The following is an 18,115-nucleotide window of genomic DNA, read 5'->3' as shown; positions in this document are numbered from 1 at the left end:
AGGCCGGAGGCTGTGAACAGATCAATTAGAATATAAGTCTTGGTAGGAGGATCATATTACTTGGGATATGATGTTCGATTTACCAAACTTGTGCCTAGTTTTTTTTTTAATCTTAATTTTCGACAATTGCGAAATTTGGAATTCAAAGATGTTTATGTGAACAGGAGATTAGCAAGTTAGAAATACTACGTACATCGCTTACATCAAGGATTTGATCGATCATGGAAGACAACGCGCGTAAACCCACTAGTGTGCAAATGAATACCAACATTAAGTTCCAACTATCAGAATACAGGGATGATCGAACATATACCCTTCGTTTTTTATAAGAATGGTAATCGCATCATGCTTTCCTGATATGAAATATACTCCTTAGTACGTAAAAGGAGCTAGCTATAGTACTTAAAAAGCAAACAGAGTTGATCACCAAAAATATAAAAAGCAAACAGAGGTCGCAGACAGATTGGAAATCGAGACCAGCATCTATTCTGATAATTAAAGGAGAAGATTATGAAATGTCATTTGTTAGATTAATTGATAATTTGATATATGCTATTGTTTGGATTTTTGAGATGTTGATGTTGATTATAACCCCTCATCAACGTACCTTCTTTAAGTCTAAATCCTCATCAAGTAAAGCACAATGTGGTCATTATGCAGTTGCAACTCGCACGACAAACGCAGCAAAGGGATAATGTTCATATATTTGGCTTTGTATATAAAGTGATGCTTGAGTTGACAGAGACTAGCTTGTTCGAAGTAGAATATTTCTTACAATAAACGAAGAGTGATTCAAACTTTCAGTTACCTTCTTCCAGTTATAGACAATGAAACCATATCCGTGAACCCTCCAGCAAGTTTGAATAGACATCGATATTGGGAGACTTATAGAAGATACTGGCATATTTTAACATATCACTATCATCATATACAAGTATTGAATCAATCGATATAAATTGTTGTATCTGTTTTGATTATATGAAAACACACTTACAAGCGAAAAAGCTTTCTAACATACAATAAAGTTTGATGAGTTGGTTTGAAAAACAAACATCACCATTCACCAATCTAAGCTTCAGAGTGTGATTGAGATTCTTCAGCTAGCTGATCAAGCTGCCTTTGAAATAAGGTTGGGAGGGATTGATTGGTTCAGAGCCCTCAAATTTTCCTGAAGCATTTTCATTTTTTGCTCAAAGTAAACGATACGATTCCTTCAAACGTGAAGTCGAAGCAAAGTCACAGGGAATTAAATTTTTGCATGGAACTTAGGTCTCCTTTTCCAAAGTGGAAAAGTCTAGGTCATTTTAGACCTGTGAAATGGATTGGGAAAGGTTTTTACCAATCAAGTTATCAAGACGAGAGAATTTTTTTTCCAAGAAAAGAAAGAGTGGAAGAATGACGTGTGTACGTCTTCATAGGAAAAGGATAAAATATGGATGATGCTGGTGAGAAATGGGCCCCCAGCCGCCCCATTAGTGGATAAAGTGGTCATGGGCCTCATGGCTTTTGCCACCCATATATTCAACACCTGTAAATGTCAATCTCCTCAAGTCTTTCATAACGAAGGATTCGAACTTGAGACATTATACGTACGAAAAGCAAGTGTTCATCAACTCGTACAGTTACAACCAATCTCGTACGCCTACTTTAATTTCCTAGATTGCTTCAATTAAAGGAAGTCATTTGGAAATGTAGTCGTTCAAATATTTGTAGATGATAATGGTCCTACCTACAAGAAAGTAAGTTCCCTGGTAGAGAAGCAAATTCATAGATAGTAAACATTATACTGTGACCTAGTTTGAGATTGATTCCTCACCTGTTTCTGGGACTACTTCTGTTTTCAGACTTAAAGTATGCTATTTGGTAAAATCTCTTAAAGCAGTTTTTGGTCAAAATTGCTTCTCCTAACAGCTTGTTTTGAGAAGTTGCCCTTTGGTTGCTTTTGGAGGTGCTTTTGGAAAACAAGGAGCAACAATAACTCATTTAAATGAATTTTGTAACGACACAAAAATTTCGAGCATAAAAGCTAAAAATATTAAAGTCGTACAACACCAAAACAATCTCAACGAATCGAAATCATTATAAATGTACAACGGATCATCACTGAGTTCTCAATACAACTCAGAAAACTAATTATTACAAACCAAATTTATGATTCACATTACATAAAATGGAAATGTAATAATCCTCATAATTTCTCACAAAACTCACAAATAAATCCTCACAAGTTCTCACACACACTTCTGCATTAGAAACCTCACCACAAGCGAGGTAATGAACAACTTCGAGTCTCCGGAGTCGTCTCTCAATCCCTACTAATAAATACCTGCGGAATTATCCCCTACACCATCAAATTGGTGCACCGGGATTGTAAACACAACCCGGTAAGCTTATAGCTCGTATGAGTAAAATGATAATATAACTCGCATATCAATATATACGAAAATCTACAACACAACAATATAAATGCACTCATGAGTCAATGGACGACCCATCTGGTTGTTCCAAAAATATATGAAATGAAAGTGCTCATGAGAAATCGGGCAACCCTTCTGGTTACCCAAATACGTTTATAATATGGGTACTAATGAACGCTGGTACACATCTGTTACCCCTCACGTAGTACACCGCCGATATTGGGTAACCACCTGCTACCCAATATCAAAACAATATGAGTACTCATGAGCAGATAACCACATGTTACCTCTCATGCAGTACTCCGGCAGACAGACTAGAGCTCTAACTGTATCGTAACTTTCGCCCGGCCAAATGCTAGGTTCCCACTTGTCAACACGTGCAATAATCACACCTCATATTGTACCAAAATCGAGTCCCCAACATTTTAACAATCTCCATGTTAAAATCACGTACAATAATCACACATCATATTGTACAAATCAAAATCACATGTTCGATATAAATCTCGTCATCAAAATGACATCATCAAGATAAAATCATAACAGTACATTATATAGCAAACTATATATATGTACATATTTACCATTTATACAATATATACATAATCCGCTATATCATATACATGTCATGTATCATAAACACGTCCGAAGACAAAACGTTTAACAAACTCCATGTTAAAACCACGTACAATAATCACACCTCATATTTTACAAATTAAATCACATGCTCATTATATAATTCTCGTCATTGAAATGACATTTTCACAATGAATTCATAACAGTATATAATATAGTAAACTATATATATCTGTACTTATTACCATTTATACAATATATATGTAATCCACTATATCGTATACATGTCGTAATTCAATATTAAAAACTCTTGCAACATCTTGAATCTCCACAAGGGTAGATTCGTAAATATGTGAGATTTTACTCACCTTATCAACCCTAGCGTAAATCCACAATTTCCGAAGATAATTCATTTCCTTGATTTATCGATCACCTTGAAAAAATAAGAAAAGAATTTAGAATCGTTTCGTAAACCTTAAATGCCGAAACAGTAATAATAAGTTATTGTTCAGCAATTTCTGGTTTTACGAATTTACTGTTCACGGGGTTACTATTCATGTATTTAATATTCACGTATTTTTGTACAAATACAGATCAATTACGTATCCATGTACATGTACATACTATTTACGTATTTATGTATGTGCGAATACTATTTAAATGTAAATAATGTCGCAGTAAATAATAATTACTGAATTACCCTTCTAAATTTACTTTTTACATTTACTGAAAGTAATTTACATTTATATTTACCATATGTAAATAAAATTTACATTTACCGTACGTAAAAAATAAATTATAAATTTACCCTTCGGAAACACTGTTCACGTGCCGGCGCGTGGGGTACACGCGCCACCTCCGGCAGGCCGCGCGTGGCACTCATGCGCCACTCATTGTGGCAGCACGTGGGGCTCACGCACCGAGCTTAAAACGAGCGCGTAGCACGCCACCGCTGCCCTATTTCTCTTCTTTTCTTCCTCCTCTTCCTCCCCACGGCCTCACGCCGCCCCTAGACCCCTCAACTGTCCCACACGCGCCGCCTAAGGCGGCGGTGTTCATAATCCTCTGATCCCCACAAATCCTCCAAAAATCATCAACAATCACACAAGGTTAATCCTTACCTCAATCAACTTTTTGACCGTCAGATTCATCGGAGGAGTTCCAAAAATCGCCGTGAGGGCTCGGGTTCGAGGGAAGATGATCGCTGGCGTTGCTGCTCGAGGTGAATCTCACAGTGGGTTGATTCGTGTCGTGGAAGAGGAGAAGGGTGAGCTCGTGGTGGTGGCACTGAGCTCCCGCGATGCCGGCCACGTCAAAATCGACGAACCTGAGGTCGAACTCCGTCGGCGCTTCTCGATCCCCGCTCGGGGTGCGTCGCCGCTACCACCGGTCGCGCGGTCTCAGTGACACCGGCGGTGTCAAGCACGGAGGCCGGTGGAGGGAAATCGTCGGCGTGGAAGGAGAGGGTCGGGGAGATAGAGTCGCGAGGGGGGAGAGAGAAAGGAGGGAGGCGCGGGTGAAGGGTTTCCATAAATGGAAACCCTAATCCCTAAATTTTTCTATTTATACTAGTTTCCAAAATCGGAAACAAACTTCCGACGTTAATAACTTTCACGTACGACTTCCGATTCGAACGCGTGAAGCGTCCATGAACTCGTATCGACGAGCTCTACAACTTTCGTGAAGGAAGTTTTCACAACCGAGGGACGGAATAAAAGTCGATATATTCGTTCGGAAACGTAAAGTTTTTCTAATTAAACGTTCCGAGAACATTTCCGTTTTCGTTTCATAAGGTCATCAACAATCAAATTCATTCTAATTGAATCTCACAACTTTATTGAATTCAAATCAACCCAAATATCGTTTTGAAAAATAGGGTTATTACAAATTTGAACCCAACTACCAACTATGTCCTCACTCTCTCTAATTTAAGTTTTTCTCTTCGTTGCACTGTTGCTCTAATTCTAGATATGCTATGAGTTTTTGTTATTTTCATTGCAATCCTAAAAATTCCTTCTTGGGGTTTGATTCTCATTCCTGTGAATTTTTGTTTCTTCAATTTATTGGTATTTGAATTTGAATTTGAATTTTTTTTATTCAGCCTCTTTCTTACCTTTAAAAGAGGTCGTAGAGTTGATTAAATCTTAATTATGCGGATATTTGTTGAATTGAGGTTTTATTACTTGCTAGCAATTCAGATACTTCTCATTCTTTAATACAACTAAAGTCCGCTGGTTCGAGAATCATGATTTGAATATGAATGAAATTAGAATGGAAAAAGAAGTAATGCAAGGGTGGACAGAGGACAATTGTATTTATTTACAAATAAAAATAATTTTTAACATAATTATAGTAAATCTAAATATTACTTAAAATTTACGATATATATATATATATATATATTTCATTAATATCAAATAGTTCTTGGAAATCTATGACATCGACATAATTTCTTATAAAAGTTTAGTTAAAGATCATTTGGTTGGTGCATAAAAGGTTGGATAGTGTTTATTCAAAGAAAAAAAAAGGTTGGATAGTGTGTAAAGTTGGAATTGAGTTGGAATTATCCAAGCTATAATTTGATTCATGTCCAATATGGTAATCATACACAACCACAATATTATTTTTAGCAAGCCCCTTCAAAATAATTCAATCTCAATTCTCATAACACTTTTCAAAAACAGTTTACCAAACACCTCGGCTGATTCCTCTCGTAGCAGCTTTAAAAACAATTATGCCCACAACAGCTTCAAAATCAATTCTGCCCACAGCACAACAATCTCAAACTAAGCCTGTATATGACGTTTGTATCAGTAGTGAGAGATGAAATTTCTTGTACCTTAGTCATATAAATTGATCAGTATAATCGTGCTCTGCAGCTCTTAAATTAGGATCATACTGTTCAAAAAATTAAGATAAGATTATTTAAAATTCATTTTAAAAGAAGATAGATGATGTTACGAATTGACAATTTTTCCTTTGTACGTAACTACAAATCCAGCTACCTTTGTAGTACACTGGCACGCGCGTGTATATTCCAAGTAATAACCAAATTGGTACGTACCAAAAGAGTAAAGTATAATTAGTACAACCCACTTAGCAAAGCAAAACATGGATTCCGAACTTTAGAATTTGACTAACTAATTGTATAAACCATTCAAATGATTCAACCATCCACAAACCACCGGCTAAATACATCTTTTTCTCAAACAAAAAGAAAACCACCGGCTAAATTAACGCAACGTGGCAAAACACAGGACCTTTATAGCATGCCTGTGACTTTTGATATTGGAATTGCTATGAAAATGATGTACCGTACGGTCAACGGCGGAGCAAAAATTTAATTGAGTTATAAAAAAATTACGATTATTTATAAAATATATACATAAATTTGAGATGAATTAATATTTAAAATTTAAATTTTTACACTAAAATTTAATTAAAAAACAAAAAAAATTAATAATTTAAAATAAATTACAGCTCACCATATCCCGTTTGTAGCTACGTCCCTGTGTAAAGGGAATTGTAGATATGCTGATGTGGGTTGGGTGGTGGAAACTGTGGGAAAAAGTCTTTGGTTGGAGAATAGAGATCTTTCACAAAGAAGCAATCCAACAAGCACAAGTGGTCCTTTGAGGAAACAGAACCAAAATGGATCATCATAGACTTCAAATTGGGGGCATGTGACCTTTGATAGTGGTTGTTGGCACAATGTGACTGAGAAAGTAAACCATTCAAGAGATGTTTGAGTTCCAAGTTAGTCAGTCTCCATGTCTATGATTATAATCTTGTTGTGGGTTGTTAGCGCAATTAACTGTGAGCGTAATTGGCAATGAAGCTAACGAGTTTCACGTTAGTACGCTTCATTTTTAATGCCAAGTTTCCTCATTGTGGATTGTTTGTACCAATTAAAACACTGTCACTATCTTCAATTCCATCTCTCTATCAAATTTCCAACATAACACAATGTCATTTCAAAGAAAATTCTGATATATTATCGAACCATATTGCTGGTCCTGTACTCCCCATCTTTCCAGATGCAGAAAGGGTAGGAATACCTTAGTAAAGACTGGTCCAGTTTCCCAATCCCATCTTCTGATTTTAATTGGTGCGTGCTGTGGGATTTGTCTAGGGCAGAGTATTCATTACGGAGCTTAAAATCTTCACTATTATTTTTAAGCTTCTAACATTTAGTAATTTTTATTACATTTTGAGGTCAATTTATTTTATTAAATTTTTTACTTCATAATATAATTTTCCTGTGCAGTAGCCTCATCCAGGACATGAAAAATTAGGAAAAATAATAAGTTCAAACAACCACAAAATCTATTTAAAAAAATAAAAATCATAAATAAATATAAAAAACCCAGATCTATATGACCGCCTTATTAGATATTTTGGCGCGCGGCTTAAGCCACCACCGCACAGGACAATAGGCGACGTGTCACTTTCGGCCCATGACGTTCATTTTAGTAATAACCACAGGGCGGTGATTGAGGCGCGTGGCCGGATCTGGGTGAGGTGTCACATGTGCATGCGCCGAAGCCGCCTATAAGCCCTTCCTCGGTAGTCGTGAAATGCAGCCCTTACTTTTTAATGTTGTCGGCGCCGTATGGGTGGAGTCGGCTTCGGAGTTTCGGCTTTGACAAGTGGTCGGGTGGCCTCTCCGAGGAGGTCGTGTCACGTACACCCGTGCTTTCCTATAAATCCTGGGCCCACCAATCTAATGCAATAATCACGTCACCCACTGTTTTTGATTATTTTTTAACGAGTACGAAAACAGGTGGAGATATTAGGTGGTGCGAGGGACAGGGTGGGCGCTCATACAGAAAATATCAAAGGGGCCTACGGAGAGGTTGAGACGTGGGCTGAAGAGTTCTACAAGCTGATGAGCGTCACGATTATATCAGTGCTTTGTCCGACTCTATTAGTGGTTTTCGATCGCACACAATGATCACGATGTGATCCACAACGTATTACTTTTTATTTTATTTTAGAATTGGAGGATATTCGTCCTAGGAAAAATGTTATGCTCATTTAGGCGATGGTCAGGTGGTGGACTATACATAATGTGAGTAACGTTGTGGGTTTTTGAAAATTATAATAGATCAAAGCCACTCAATGCGTTAGACATACATAATTAGTTTATGGCACATTTAAATTTAATGCATGATTTTTTAATTTTTATGGTGCATGATATATTTATGCACCTCAATAATATTCGTAGGGACCTATTTAGATTAAGAGGTTCACAATTATTTTACAAATTGCACACAAATGTGCATTATGCATATATCTAATTATATGTGATTGCACTACTGACGTCTAAAGCTGATCACCTCAAAACAAAAAAAGGATTGCTATTCTTAAATTTCATTACGTGCTGTTATTACCACACTGCTCATCATAGCATCGTATTTAGGCGGTGTTATTATGGATAAAAAAATAGCCATTTGAGAAAGATTAAAAGTATATGGCCATTGACTCGTCACCTCACTATCACTGTATAGTCATCGTCGATGAGTCTAAGCAACAAGAAGCTCAAGATCGATGAATTGTTAAGAGCATCCACACCCATAAATTGGATTTGCTCAAGCAAATGGTAGGGACAGAAGCAAATTTTGCTCTAAGCAAATCAATTTCATATTTGCTCGAGCAAAATCGATTTTTACATACACCCGTTAACAATTTGCTTGAGCAATTCAATTTTGTCTTTATTTAGAGTCCAAGACCTGAGTCCGGCCCAAGACCCATCTCCTTTTCTTCTTTCTTCTTACCTTCTTCTGCTCGCGTCTCCACTCTCCCAACAAACCCAGAAAACAGTCGCACCTTCCTCAGGCCGTGTCGCCGCCATCTGGCCATGATTCACACATGCAACCACTCTATCTTGTTCGCCTCCCCTTCCTCTATCAGATCATGGTCATTGATTATTCGTACAAGCCCTTTCTCACCCAAATCGGAGAAAATACTGACTTGGAGCTTTGGAGGATCCCGGCCACGATTTAAGACTCCAGCGATCTCGTCAACCTTCACTAGGTAAACCCAATCTTTCTTCTTAATTTCTGGTTCGATTCCAACCGAATTCAATAAATTGAAGTCTGACCGGCGTCCTTCACCTCCCCGGCGATCAATATGTGACTGTTTGAAGAGGATTGGAGGAGTTTTTGACAGAAAAATAGAATTGGAACGTTGTGGGCTCCACCATTTGGTCGAGCAACAGATCGAGCAAAATTTGCTCGAGCGGAAGATGGAGCAAAACCGGAAGGTTGATTGGGCGAGCGTCATTGCTACCGGTGCGAGCTCCAAACTGGATTTGCTTGAGCAAACCCTGGCGGTCCCACCTCCTGCTCAAGCAGCTCTCTTCGTCTTGCTCGCCGGTGCAGATGCTCTAATATGTAATTGAGGCGAACAAATGAACACGGCGTTGAGTTCACACTTTTATTGCGGACGCCTACTTATAATTTGGGCTCTCATATCAACTTAAATTTGATTGTTTAGATGATTAGGCAGTAGCGGAACCATAAATCATATTATGGGAGGGGGGCTTGAATTTTTTCATGACTGATAGTGGTACAAAAAAATATAGTGCTTGTTAAAAATTTAACTTGAGTATACTAAATATATATTTTTATCGGTTTGAAAAATAAAAATACATCGAACATGTCTATTCAATCATCGATTATGAACATAATTTTTTTGAAATTGAGCATAGAACTTAATAAAAATGAACACTAAAATAAAAAATTTATTCTTGTAAGGACTAAAAACACCAATTGAGTAAAAGAAAAATATTTACATGTAATAGATAATTAGAGATAGATATGAAGTAAATAGAAATTAGATCATAGATTTACATTTGAGAAGAATTGAACTTGGGTGAGCTTGTTGATATCATCCATCCTTAGCAATTTTTCTGTTCAAGCACTTGGCTGAAGGTAACACACTCCTCAAGCACTAAATCTGTTGGAAATTCACCCAACAGGTGCTTGCGTTCCAAGTTTTGCCTGCTCAAGGTAATCTAATCCGGTGGTTTGTAACTATGCCACTGAGTATCTTCATCCACGTCCCCATGTAATTACCTCTTGATGAGGATACGCACGTCGAAAACAGACCATGGAGAACTCGAGAAATGGTCGCTTGCCATTATCCTCATTGTAGCATCCCCAGTAACGATGATGATATGTAACATGGTACCATGCTGATGAACATAAAAGACCCCAAGAAACACTGATCACATGGTATCATCCATCTTTAGTAATTTTTATTGAAATTCTTCGGTCTTACACCTAAATCCGCGTCTGTGATTATGTATGTGTCTTAATTCAATATTTTCACAAAAAATGAAGTTGCAATTGTCGTTAGCTAAAATGTTTCGTTATGGCATGACATATTTGACAGTAAAACACAAAAATATAGTCTTGCACGTCCATCTTGTGCGCGTTCGATTGTACTATTTTTATTTGGTGTCACATATTAAGTTTATTTCACACGTTTTTACTGCAATTCCTCTTATGTAAGGTTGTAGTTAAGTTAGAAAACACTTATACATTTAAACACGTGCATTTTCAATTCTATCACTCACGTTTATTTCGCACTTATTTTATCACACATTTTTGTTATTTCTCGCACATGTTTACTAATTCACTGTCTATTTTCAGGTGCTCTAGTCAATAGTAATTTTAGAACCACTGGTGTTAGATCGACGGTAATAACAATCCTGCTCAAAGATGAACATTAACAGCCTCTAGAACCTGATCGTCGTCTCTAATTTGGAGGTCCAAAAAAAGAAGTTGATCAAGTAAAGCACTACTTGATTTAGTTGATTGGGTTAAGTTTTTTACTAATTTAAGCAAAGCAGGACATTGTCAAGAACGTAAGAAAAAGAAAAAGAAAAAGACAGCAAGGCACACTCAAATGAGAAAAGTAGCAAAATCAAAACCAACCACGTGATTTCTCGCCCAACCCGGTCGGGTCCCAACGGACCTCAAAGTCCAGTATTAAATTTAGTTAATTGACAGATTTCAAATCTCCCAATTTTTTTTTTATTTTCCTTAAAAAAATGAAAAAAAAGCGCGAGACTTCCGTAAGGGGTTTCTATCGCGCCTATCGTTATCTTCTCCAATATCCTCCAATTAAAAAATTCTTAACCTTCCATTATATAAAGCACACCCTGCATTTCACAACTCCCATCACTCATTCTTCTTCAACAAACCCTAAAAATCTAAAACCCTAACCCATTTCTGTTTCTGCTTTCTGTTTTGGACCCTCCAAATATTGCTAATTTCTTTTCCCAACCTCTTCCATCTCCATCACCCACCACCCGTCTTTATCAAACACAACTATTTTTTTCCCTTCTCCCTCAAGAAAGCAATAACTAATCTTATTGCATCTTCCCGACTATAAATACATAGCCATCTCCACCACCTCACTCCATCATACTTTGCCCACCAAGAAACATAGCTTTTCAAAACTCAGATTCCCTCTCCCTCTCTAAGAAACATCGCCTCTAGATTTGGGTTTTGTTGTCTCCCCCTTTGGAAATGGATAACAGTAACCCTAATGGCAATCGGAAGAGACCCCGAGATGATGATGACCCCGCCGGCTCGGGACGGAACGATTTAGCTGAATTCCGTCCTGAGGCGAAACTCATCCGAGTTGATTCGAGCAGCTCGATCGACTCCGATGCTAGTTCCGGCGAGTCCGCTGCCCGAGTTAACCCTGTTGACTCGGAGGAGTTCGACATGGGCTCGGCCGAGGCGAAGATAATTCAGCAAGACCTGCTGAACATACTGAACGACTCGGAAACCGTGACGGACCATGACCCGGCGATTCAGGGGCTGGACTCATTGATTAAGAGCTTTGAGGAGGAGATAAAAGTTCCGGCACCGGCATTTGCTCCTCCGGTTGAAACTACGTCGGCCTCGGGAGAGATGTCGCCGTCGTCGCAGCCTGATCTCGGTTACTTACTGGAGGCTTCGGACGACGAGCTCGGACTCCCGCCGACGAACAATGAACCTCCGAGCGAGGACAGGAAAATGGAGGCAGCGGATTTCACGGCAAGACCTCCGGCGGCCGCATTGGATGGTATGCTAGGGTTTGAGAACGACATCATTCCGCGTTACGATGCGTTCGATTTCGGAATGGGTGGGTACTCGGAGAGTAATGGCGTCGGGGAGTACGTGCCGTTAGGTGGCTTGTTTGACTACTCTGACGGCGGCGCGTCGGAGGTGCCGTGGCGGATGGAGTCGCTTTCTGCTCTGTAGAAATTAAATATTTGAACGGGTTTTCTGGGTTGCTTTTGCACGCGACCCGTGAACGGTTTCGATAGGTAGAGAGCTGTAGTTGTTGATATCAGAGAGGTTGTAACTGTAAGTAAACTCAGAAAGAAAGAAAAGAGATGAAACGGGAACATGAAATTTGGACGGGAACATGTTTGATTTTTGGCATTTGTTTCTGCAAACAGTAATTTTGTTGGTTTAATAAGTCGTCGATTAAACCCATTTTGTACATCCTATTTTTATCGTACAAAGTCCGACTGTTTCTTCAATTAATCACAAAAATGTCATCGGCCTCTTTAGCTACAACGACATCCAACTCGTTGCTCTACTTCGTCTATCTCATGGCTCTCGAGTTTTTTTTTTTTTTTTTTACATTTTTAAAGCCGTGCTAGGTAGTCTCTGAAAAGAAAATTTTAGTGCACATCAATAAATACTATATATTTCAGATCCGTCAGCCGTGATTATGACGTGAGATTAAAGAAACAATATCAAATTTTAACCGTTGATTTTGAGATGCATAATAACGATAACCTGCATCAGTGTACAGTAGATAAATCCGTCCGCAAAGGCCTGTCCGACCGGAGATGAGCCCTACATTTTCGCCAAGCAGGCTTGACCTGAGCCCTTATAAGCCCAATTCCATTATTTTATCAAAAGACTCATCCGCAAAGATAGCTCACGTCTAAATCGTAGCAGAGAAGTGATCACTCTCTGAGAGACTCTCCTCCACTCATGGCTCTAACCACCGGCGGAGCTAGAGTCCTCTGCGGAAGCCCCACCACACAACACCCCTACACCAGCCTCTCCTCCCAGCGCCACGTCCTCTCCCCGCTCTCGCCAAGAAGAACCCTCCACGTGGTGTCCGCCAAGCGCTTCACCTCCAGAACCGGGAGGCTGGACAACAAGAGCAACAATAGGAACTTCAAGAGGAGCAAAGACCAAGAACAAGACCCACGGACGGCTGAGCTTGAAAGCCTTGCGGCGGAGAACATTGATGATGGCTACTTCTTGCCTAAGCTTCCGGGAGATGAGCCGGATTTCTGGGAAGGTGAACAGTTGGACGCTCTTGGGTTCTTCGTCGAGTATTTGTGGGCTTTTGGTTTTGGCTTTGCGGTATGTCAAGTTTCTTCATTTTGAATTCGTTTTGATCTTCCTATGACTTCACTGCATGAACCTGTGGATGTTTTTTTAACTGTTACGACTTGCTTGATTTTTCATGGGTTCTGTGTGTTGCATATGGTAAAACTTATAGGCTCAGGGGAGATCAAATTCTTGTGTAGTTTGATCAGGTAGTAATATGCTATCTGGTGCGAAAATGTAGAACTTTATATAAGAATTTATAAGAAATGAGCTGCCTAGTGAATTGGCACTGGTTCAGTTTTAATTTTGAATGTTAGATTGAACATTACTTATTGGTGAGGGGTCATAGATAAGGTCTGGCCGTGCAAAATTGGTTTAACTTTTGAGACAAAAGGCCTCTTTGGGCAGGGGATGTGTTCATTGTTAGTGTTGGGGTTGAAGTCTATGATACATGTGAGACTTATGTTTGATCCCTCCCTCTGCATTTGGATTTGGGCAGGTTATTGCAGCAATTGCGGCTGCCGCGACATTCAATGAAGGGGCAACTGATTTCAAGGAGACTCCTGCTTACAAAGATTCAATCCAGTCTCGCGAGTTTCTAGAAGAACCAGAGGGATCTAGCCCAGATGTCTTTGAATCCAACCCCACTGAAGTGGCTCCTAGTTTGGAATAGTAGTGTTTGTAGAATGAAAGAACAATGACTCTCTACATCAGATGATACATGATACAGTCCTAGGCAAAGAAACTGTGTTAGAGATTATATCTCAACTTTGTAAGGCAATTTTCAATAGATTAAAACTTATGTTTCTGAAAGCTTTCTGAACTTGGCACATTGTCTTGAAACATGTAGTCAAATGTGGGTTTCTTTCAGATTGTTGATCGATCTAAGATGCATTTCTTTGAGAAATTCACTGGAGTTAACCTAGTATTCATTGCATTGAATTATCACTTGGATAGAATGATCTTGAAATTGCAGGGTGTTAAGGTGTACTTTAAAGTTAAAACTGCACTATTGCATTGATTTAAATTCAGTACATCATTAATATAATCCCATAATGAAAGCAGTGCTGATAGAAGTTACTAATTAAAACTAAAAATATCTCATACTGATCCTAAGTAATTCATAATGTATGTAAAGTGTAAACACACCGTAAGTACACTCATACTCTTGAATAATGGTGCACAGTTACAACCTCACTCATAGCAGAACTTCTGGCATCAGAAATCCAGCCATAATCACCGACACTGCATAAGCTCCGGCGCTCAATTTTAGACTAGTGCTTGCACTCTTGGGAAACCCTACCCCTGGGCCGGTTCTTGGCGGTGGAGCTTTAACTATTGGAGAGGCTGACCCAATAAGAGAAAATAACAAAACCGAAGTAAAAATTAGTTAATAATTTCTGAAGGCATCATTATATAGATTAGAGGGATTATAAGAAGAACTAAGAAATGTATGCTTTTACATACCAGCCACTGTCGAGTTGGTAGGAGGTGAGGTGTTGTTTGCCCCAAAGGAAACTTGGGAAGTAGGTGAACTAGGTGGCACCTGTGCTCCTATAGCTAAAAATCAGCAACAGTTGCAGAATGAGAAAAGTGTACTTAAACTTGTCACAGGTTAAGCTTCTTTTGCTGGAATATGGAGAAGAATTTACCAGAGCAAGCAGAGGCATCCACTGGAATGGTGCAAAGAGCAGGCAGCTGGAGAGCTAGTGTGGTGTTTATAGGGAAAGAGCTGAGAGTGGTGCTATTGAGCAAAAGGCAAAGGCAGCTAGGCTGCTGGCTATAGACTAGATTGAGGTTGTCGCAGCATGTCTGCCCAGGTGATGGGGCGGTGCCTTGCACAAATGGTGCACATGTGGCCAGAGGAATAAGCCGAGAAGCGCATTGTGCTACGGTAGGGACTGAGGAGTTAAGATTTTTCGATACGGTGGGTGATGGAAACAGGGAAGTGAGGAAGAGCAGAGTCAGAGAGGAAATGGCAAGAGGAAGGGAAGCCATATTTTGTTGTGTAAGTTCTGATGTACAAGAGTTTGAGATTAACAAGATCAAAGTAAATAGATGAATTGCATGTTCTTAGTGTGAGTTGCTTGTACTTGTAAGTTGTAACATTTATGGTGTGTGAGTGGCATAAACTTCTTGCTCTGTTAGATTTCATGCTTGTAATATATATCCTATATAAATGCAGGCAGTTTTTGAGCGTTTGCTGCTACATGCTTGGGGTGTGCGCGCGCTTCTGGATCTCCATGCATTTCTTACTCTCTCTTTTTGTTGTTGTTTAGAATGACATTTCTTGCTTGTTTACCATTTACCCAAGGTAAACTAAGAATGCATATATTAACCTCAAATATTGGCATGTTATTTTGAAATGTACCCCCTCTATCAGCCGAAGGCCATTAAATATGCAAAAGTGAAATATGAAGTAAACTATAAAAAGAAGGTTCTCATTCTTAGCTCCCCCAATATATCTCTCATTTTGGATGTGGATTTGTTATATACTTATATTATACTGTGCTCTGATGGCAGAACTGTATAAGTTGTACACAGAAGCATTTTAAGCTGATTTATTCTTTAGTAATTCGAATGTGATTGTGATCCTTGGAGCCAAGTCCCGCATTGGCCTTTCCCTTAGTTACAAAGGCAGATTTATCATCCGCCAAGGGAAATTAGGAATCCTAAAAAAGAAAATTCTTGGTGTAAATAAACAAAATGAGAAGTGCATACAGAACAATTCTTGAACTTTAATTTTATAGACCGAAGGTTTTACCTTTAGAAAAGTGAATATTGAGAAAACTGATGCCTTTGTGTTTTCACAGGAATCTGTGGAAGAAAGAAAAGGATGCTCTAGCTAGCAAGATTAGGTGCATATATAATGAGAAAAACTAAACCAGAATGGAATTGAATCAGATTCCAAGATTATTAACAGATATACAACACCATGAATCAACATAACAGCATTTAACCAGCTCATATATGATACTCCTTTCCATTTGCTTATATTATCTCATGCATTGTTGCATTTCACTGTCAACTTTCTTGCTCTTGTCTATTCGGATATTCCACCATTCCGGATTCTGCAGCAACTACATTACACATTTTCACCTCTCTCGAATCTGATCGCAAGTTCATGGCAGACAAGGTATGCTCATCAATCTAATCGAACCAAACTTTTCATTCGATTTACTAGTATCCGCATAATCTGATACAAATTTATCTTCATGTTGCTTCAGCTCTGCTGCATGCTAATGAGAATCAACATCGACTGCAATGGTTGTTACAGGAAAGTAAAGAGGGCCCTTCTTGATATGCGAGGTAAGAAATTTCATCCACCATCAGTTTTTTCAAGTACTAATAAGGACTAGTTGTATGCATCATGATGATTAATGATTATATAAATTTTTACAGAACTGGAGACACATTTGATAGAGAAAAAGGAGTGCAGGGTGAGCGTGTATGGTCGATTCATCCCACAAGACGTAGCAATCAAGATCAGGAAGAAGACTAATCGCAGAGTTGAAATACTCGACATACAAGAACTTCAGGTCAGCAATAACACCAATGACAATGAGCAAGAAGATCAACATCAAGAGCAGAAGAGACCGTTGCTCAGTTCTAACTGGAATCTCGTATCCAACAGCTGTGATAACTGAATCCAAACTCGTATACTCAACGATAAATATATCTAAAATCGTCTGGTTCCATTGGAAATGCAAGTAGGTTACTGGACAAGGATGGGGAAGCTACTCCCGCGGAACGAATAGAGATTGCTGCATCATGCTTCTGTAATCTTCATTTTTTTTCTAGCTTGCATTGATTGTTTGACAAGTATGTATAACCAACTGGTATGTCACGTTGAATACAAAATGTTCAGTAATTATGATTCAGCAAAATCTGGCTTCAAAGTTAGGTGCGCATGTAATGCTGTTTGTATGGTACAACATAGTCATGCATACGTCTATTCAAAACAAGTCGGCCGATGTGATTGTTGTGCCTGCAGTTTGGCCCCAAATCTATCAATTCATAAATTAAACACATTAGAAGATAAATACTTATAGTAATATTGGTAACGATTATCTTCAAATAAGAAGTTTACGAGTTCAAACTTCAATTTCGGTACGGTCTCAATATTGTTTTAGTTGAAGAGTGAAAAACGCTCGAATTTAGTCTTCATTTTTAGCTAAAACAAATTATAGACTTGTTAAGTCGTCATGAATATAGCGTGATAAAAGTCAAATATGATATTTAGTTAAAGTAGTTTGTCAATAATGGAAAATCGAATCATTGATTAATGGCATAAATACCGATTTGCACCCTAAATTTGGCTGAAATTGTTAATTTGCACTCCGAACTTGCATTTGAGTCAATTTAACTCCTAAACTTGGTAAAAATTGCCGATTTATACCCCGAACTTGTATTTGAGTCAATTTACCTCCTAAACTTGGTAAAAATTGCCGATTTGCACCCCATCCGTTAAATTTAACTGTTTCTATCCAATTTTGCGTCACATGTCATGCACATGAGGGGTAATGTTGTCATTTTCTATTTATATTTTTCTAAAAAAAATAAAAATATTCTTTAAAATGAGGATTATTTTGTTAATCAAATTATTTATTTACATCTTTTTTTCTACCTACTTCACCCTACTTTGAATTATATATTCAATATACCCACCCATTCAAATATAGTGTGTTGTGTATAAATATATTTTTATATGTACACATTGTTGGAGGATGAACAAAACGAGAATAATAACGACGTAATAGAACA

At 38.4% G+C, this 18,115-nt stretch overlaps 4 protein-coding genes across 4 annotated transcripts; 3 read left to right on the top strand and 1 right to left on the bottom strand.

Annotated features, from left to right (window-relative positions):
• Positions 1–11,200: 11,200 nt before the first annotated feature.
• On the top strand, positions 11,201–12,439 carry LOC126794321 (uncharacterized). The gene has a single exon (XM_050520997.1). The coding sequence runs from the start codon at positions 11,534–11,536 to the stop codon at positions 12,254–12,256; it is 723 nt and encodes a 240-aa protein (XP_050376954.1). The 5' UTR covers positions 11,201–11,533; the 3' UTR covers positions 12,257–12,439.
• Positions 12,440–12,943: 504 nt separating this feature from the next.
• Positions 12,944–14,190, top strand: LOC126794322 (uncharacterized). The gene is made up of 2 exons (XM_050520998.1): positions 12,944–13,384; positions 13,851–14,190. Exons 1-2 carry the CDS (start codon positions 13,004–13,006, stop codon positions 14,022–14,024), a joined length of 555 nt encoding a protein of 184 aa, XP_050376955.1. The 5' UTR covers positions 12,944–13,003; the 3' UTR covers positions 14,025–14,190.
• Positions 14,191–14,549: 359 nt separating this feature from the next.
• Positions 14,550–15,391, bottom strand: LOC126794072 (non-specific lipid transfer protein GPI-anchored 10). The gene is made up of 3 exons (XM_050520717.1): positions 15,004–15,391; positions 14,819–14,905; positions 14,550–14,698 (listed from the first exon to the last, which is right to left on the bottom strand). Exons 1-3 carry the CDS (start codon positions 15,347–15,349, stop codon positions 14,550–14,552), a joined length of 582 nt encoding a protein of 193 aa, XP_050376674.1. The 5' UTR covers positions 15,350–15,391.
• A 985-nt stretch (positions 15,392–16,376) lies between these two features.
• LOC126794324 (heavy metal-associated isoprenylated plant protein 25-like) lies at positions 16,377–17,219 on the top strand. Its single transcript, XM_050521000.1, has 3 exons — positions 16,377–16,487; positions 16,579–16,660; positions 16,754–17,219. Exons 1-3 carry the CDS (start codon positions 16,476–16,478, stop codon positions 16,996–16,998), a joined length of 339 nt encoding a protein of 112 aa, XP_050376957.1. The 5' UTR covers positions 16,377–16,475; the 3' UTR covers positions 16,999–17,219.
• The last annotated feature ends 896 nt before the right edge of the window (positions 17,220–18,115 follow it).

The sequence above is a fragment of the Argentina anserina genome, chromosome 5 (assembly GCF_933775445.1).
Source record: "Argentina anserina chromosome 5, drPotAnse1.1, whole genome shotgun sequence".
Lineage (NCBI taxonomy): Eukaryota > Viridiplantae > Streptophyta > Magnoliopsida > Rosales > Rosaceae > Argentina > Argentina anserina.
Note: the sequence above shows the minus strand (reverse complement) of the source record. Positions and strands in the feature narration are given on the sequence as shown.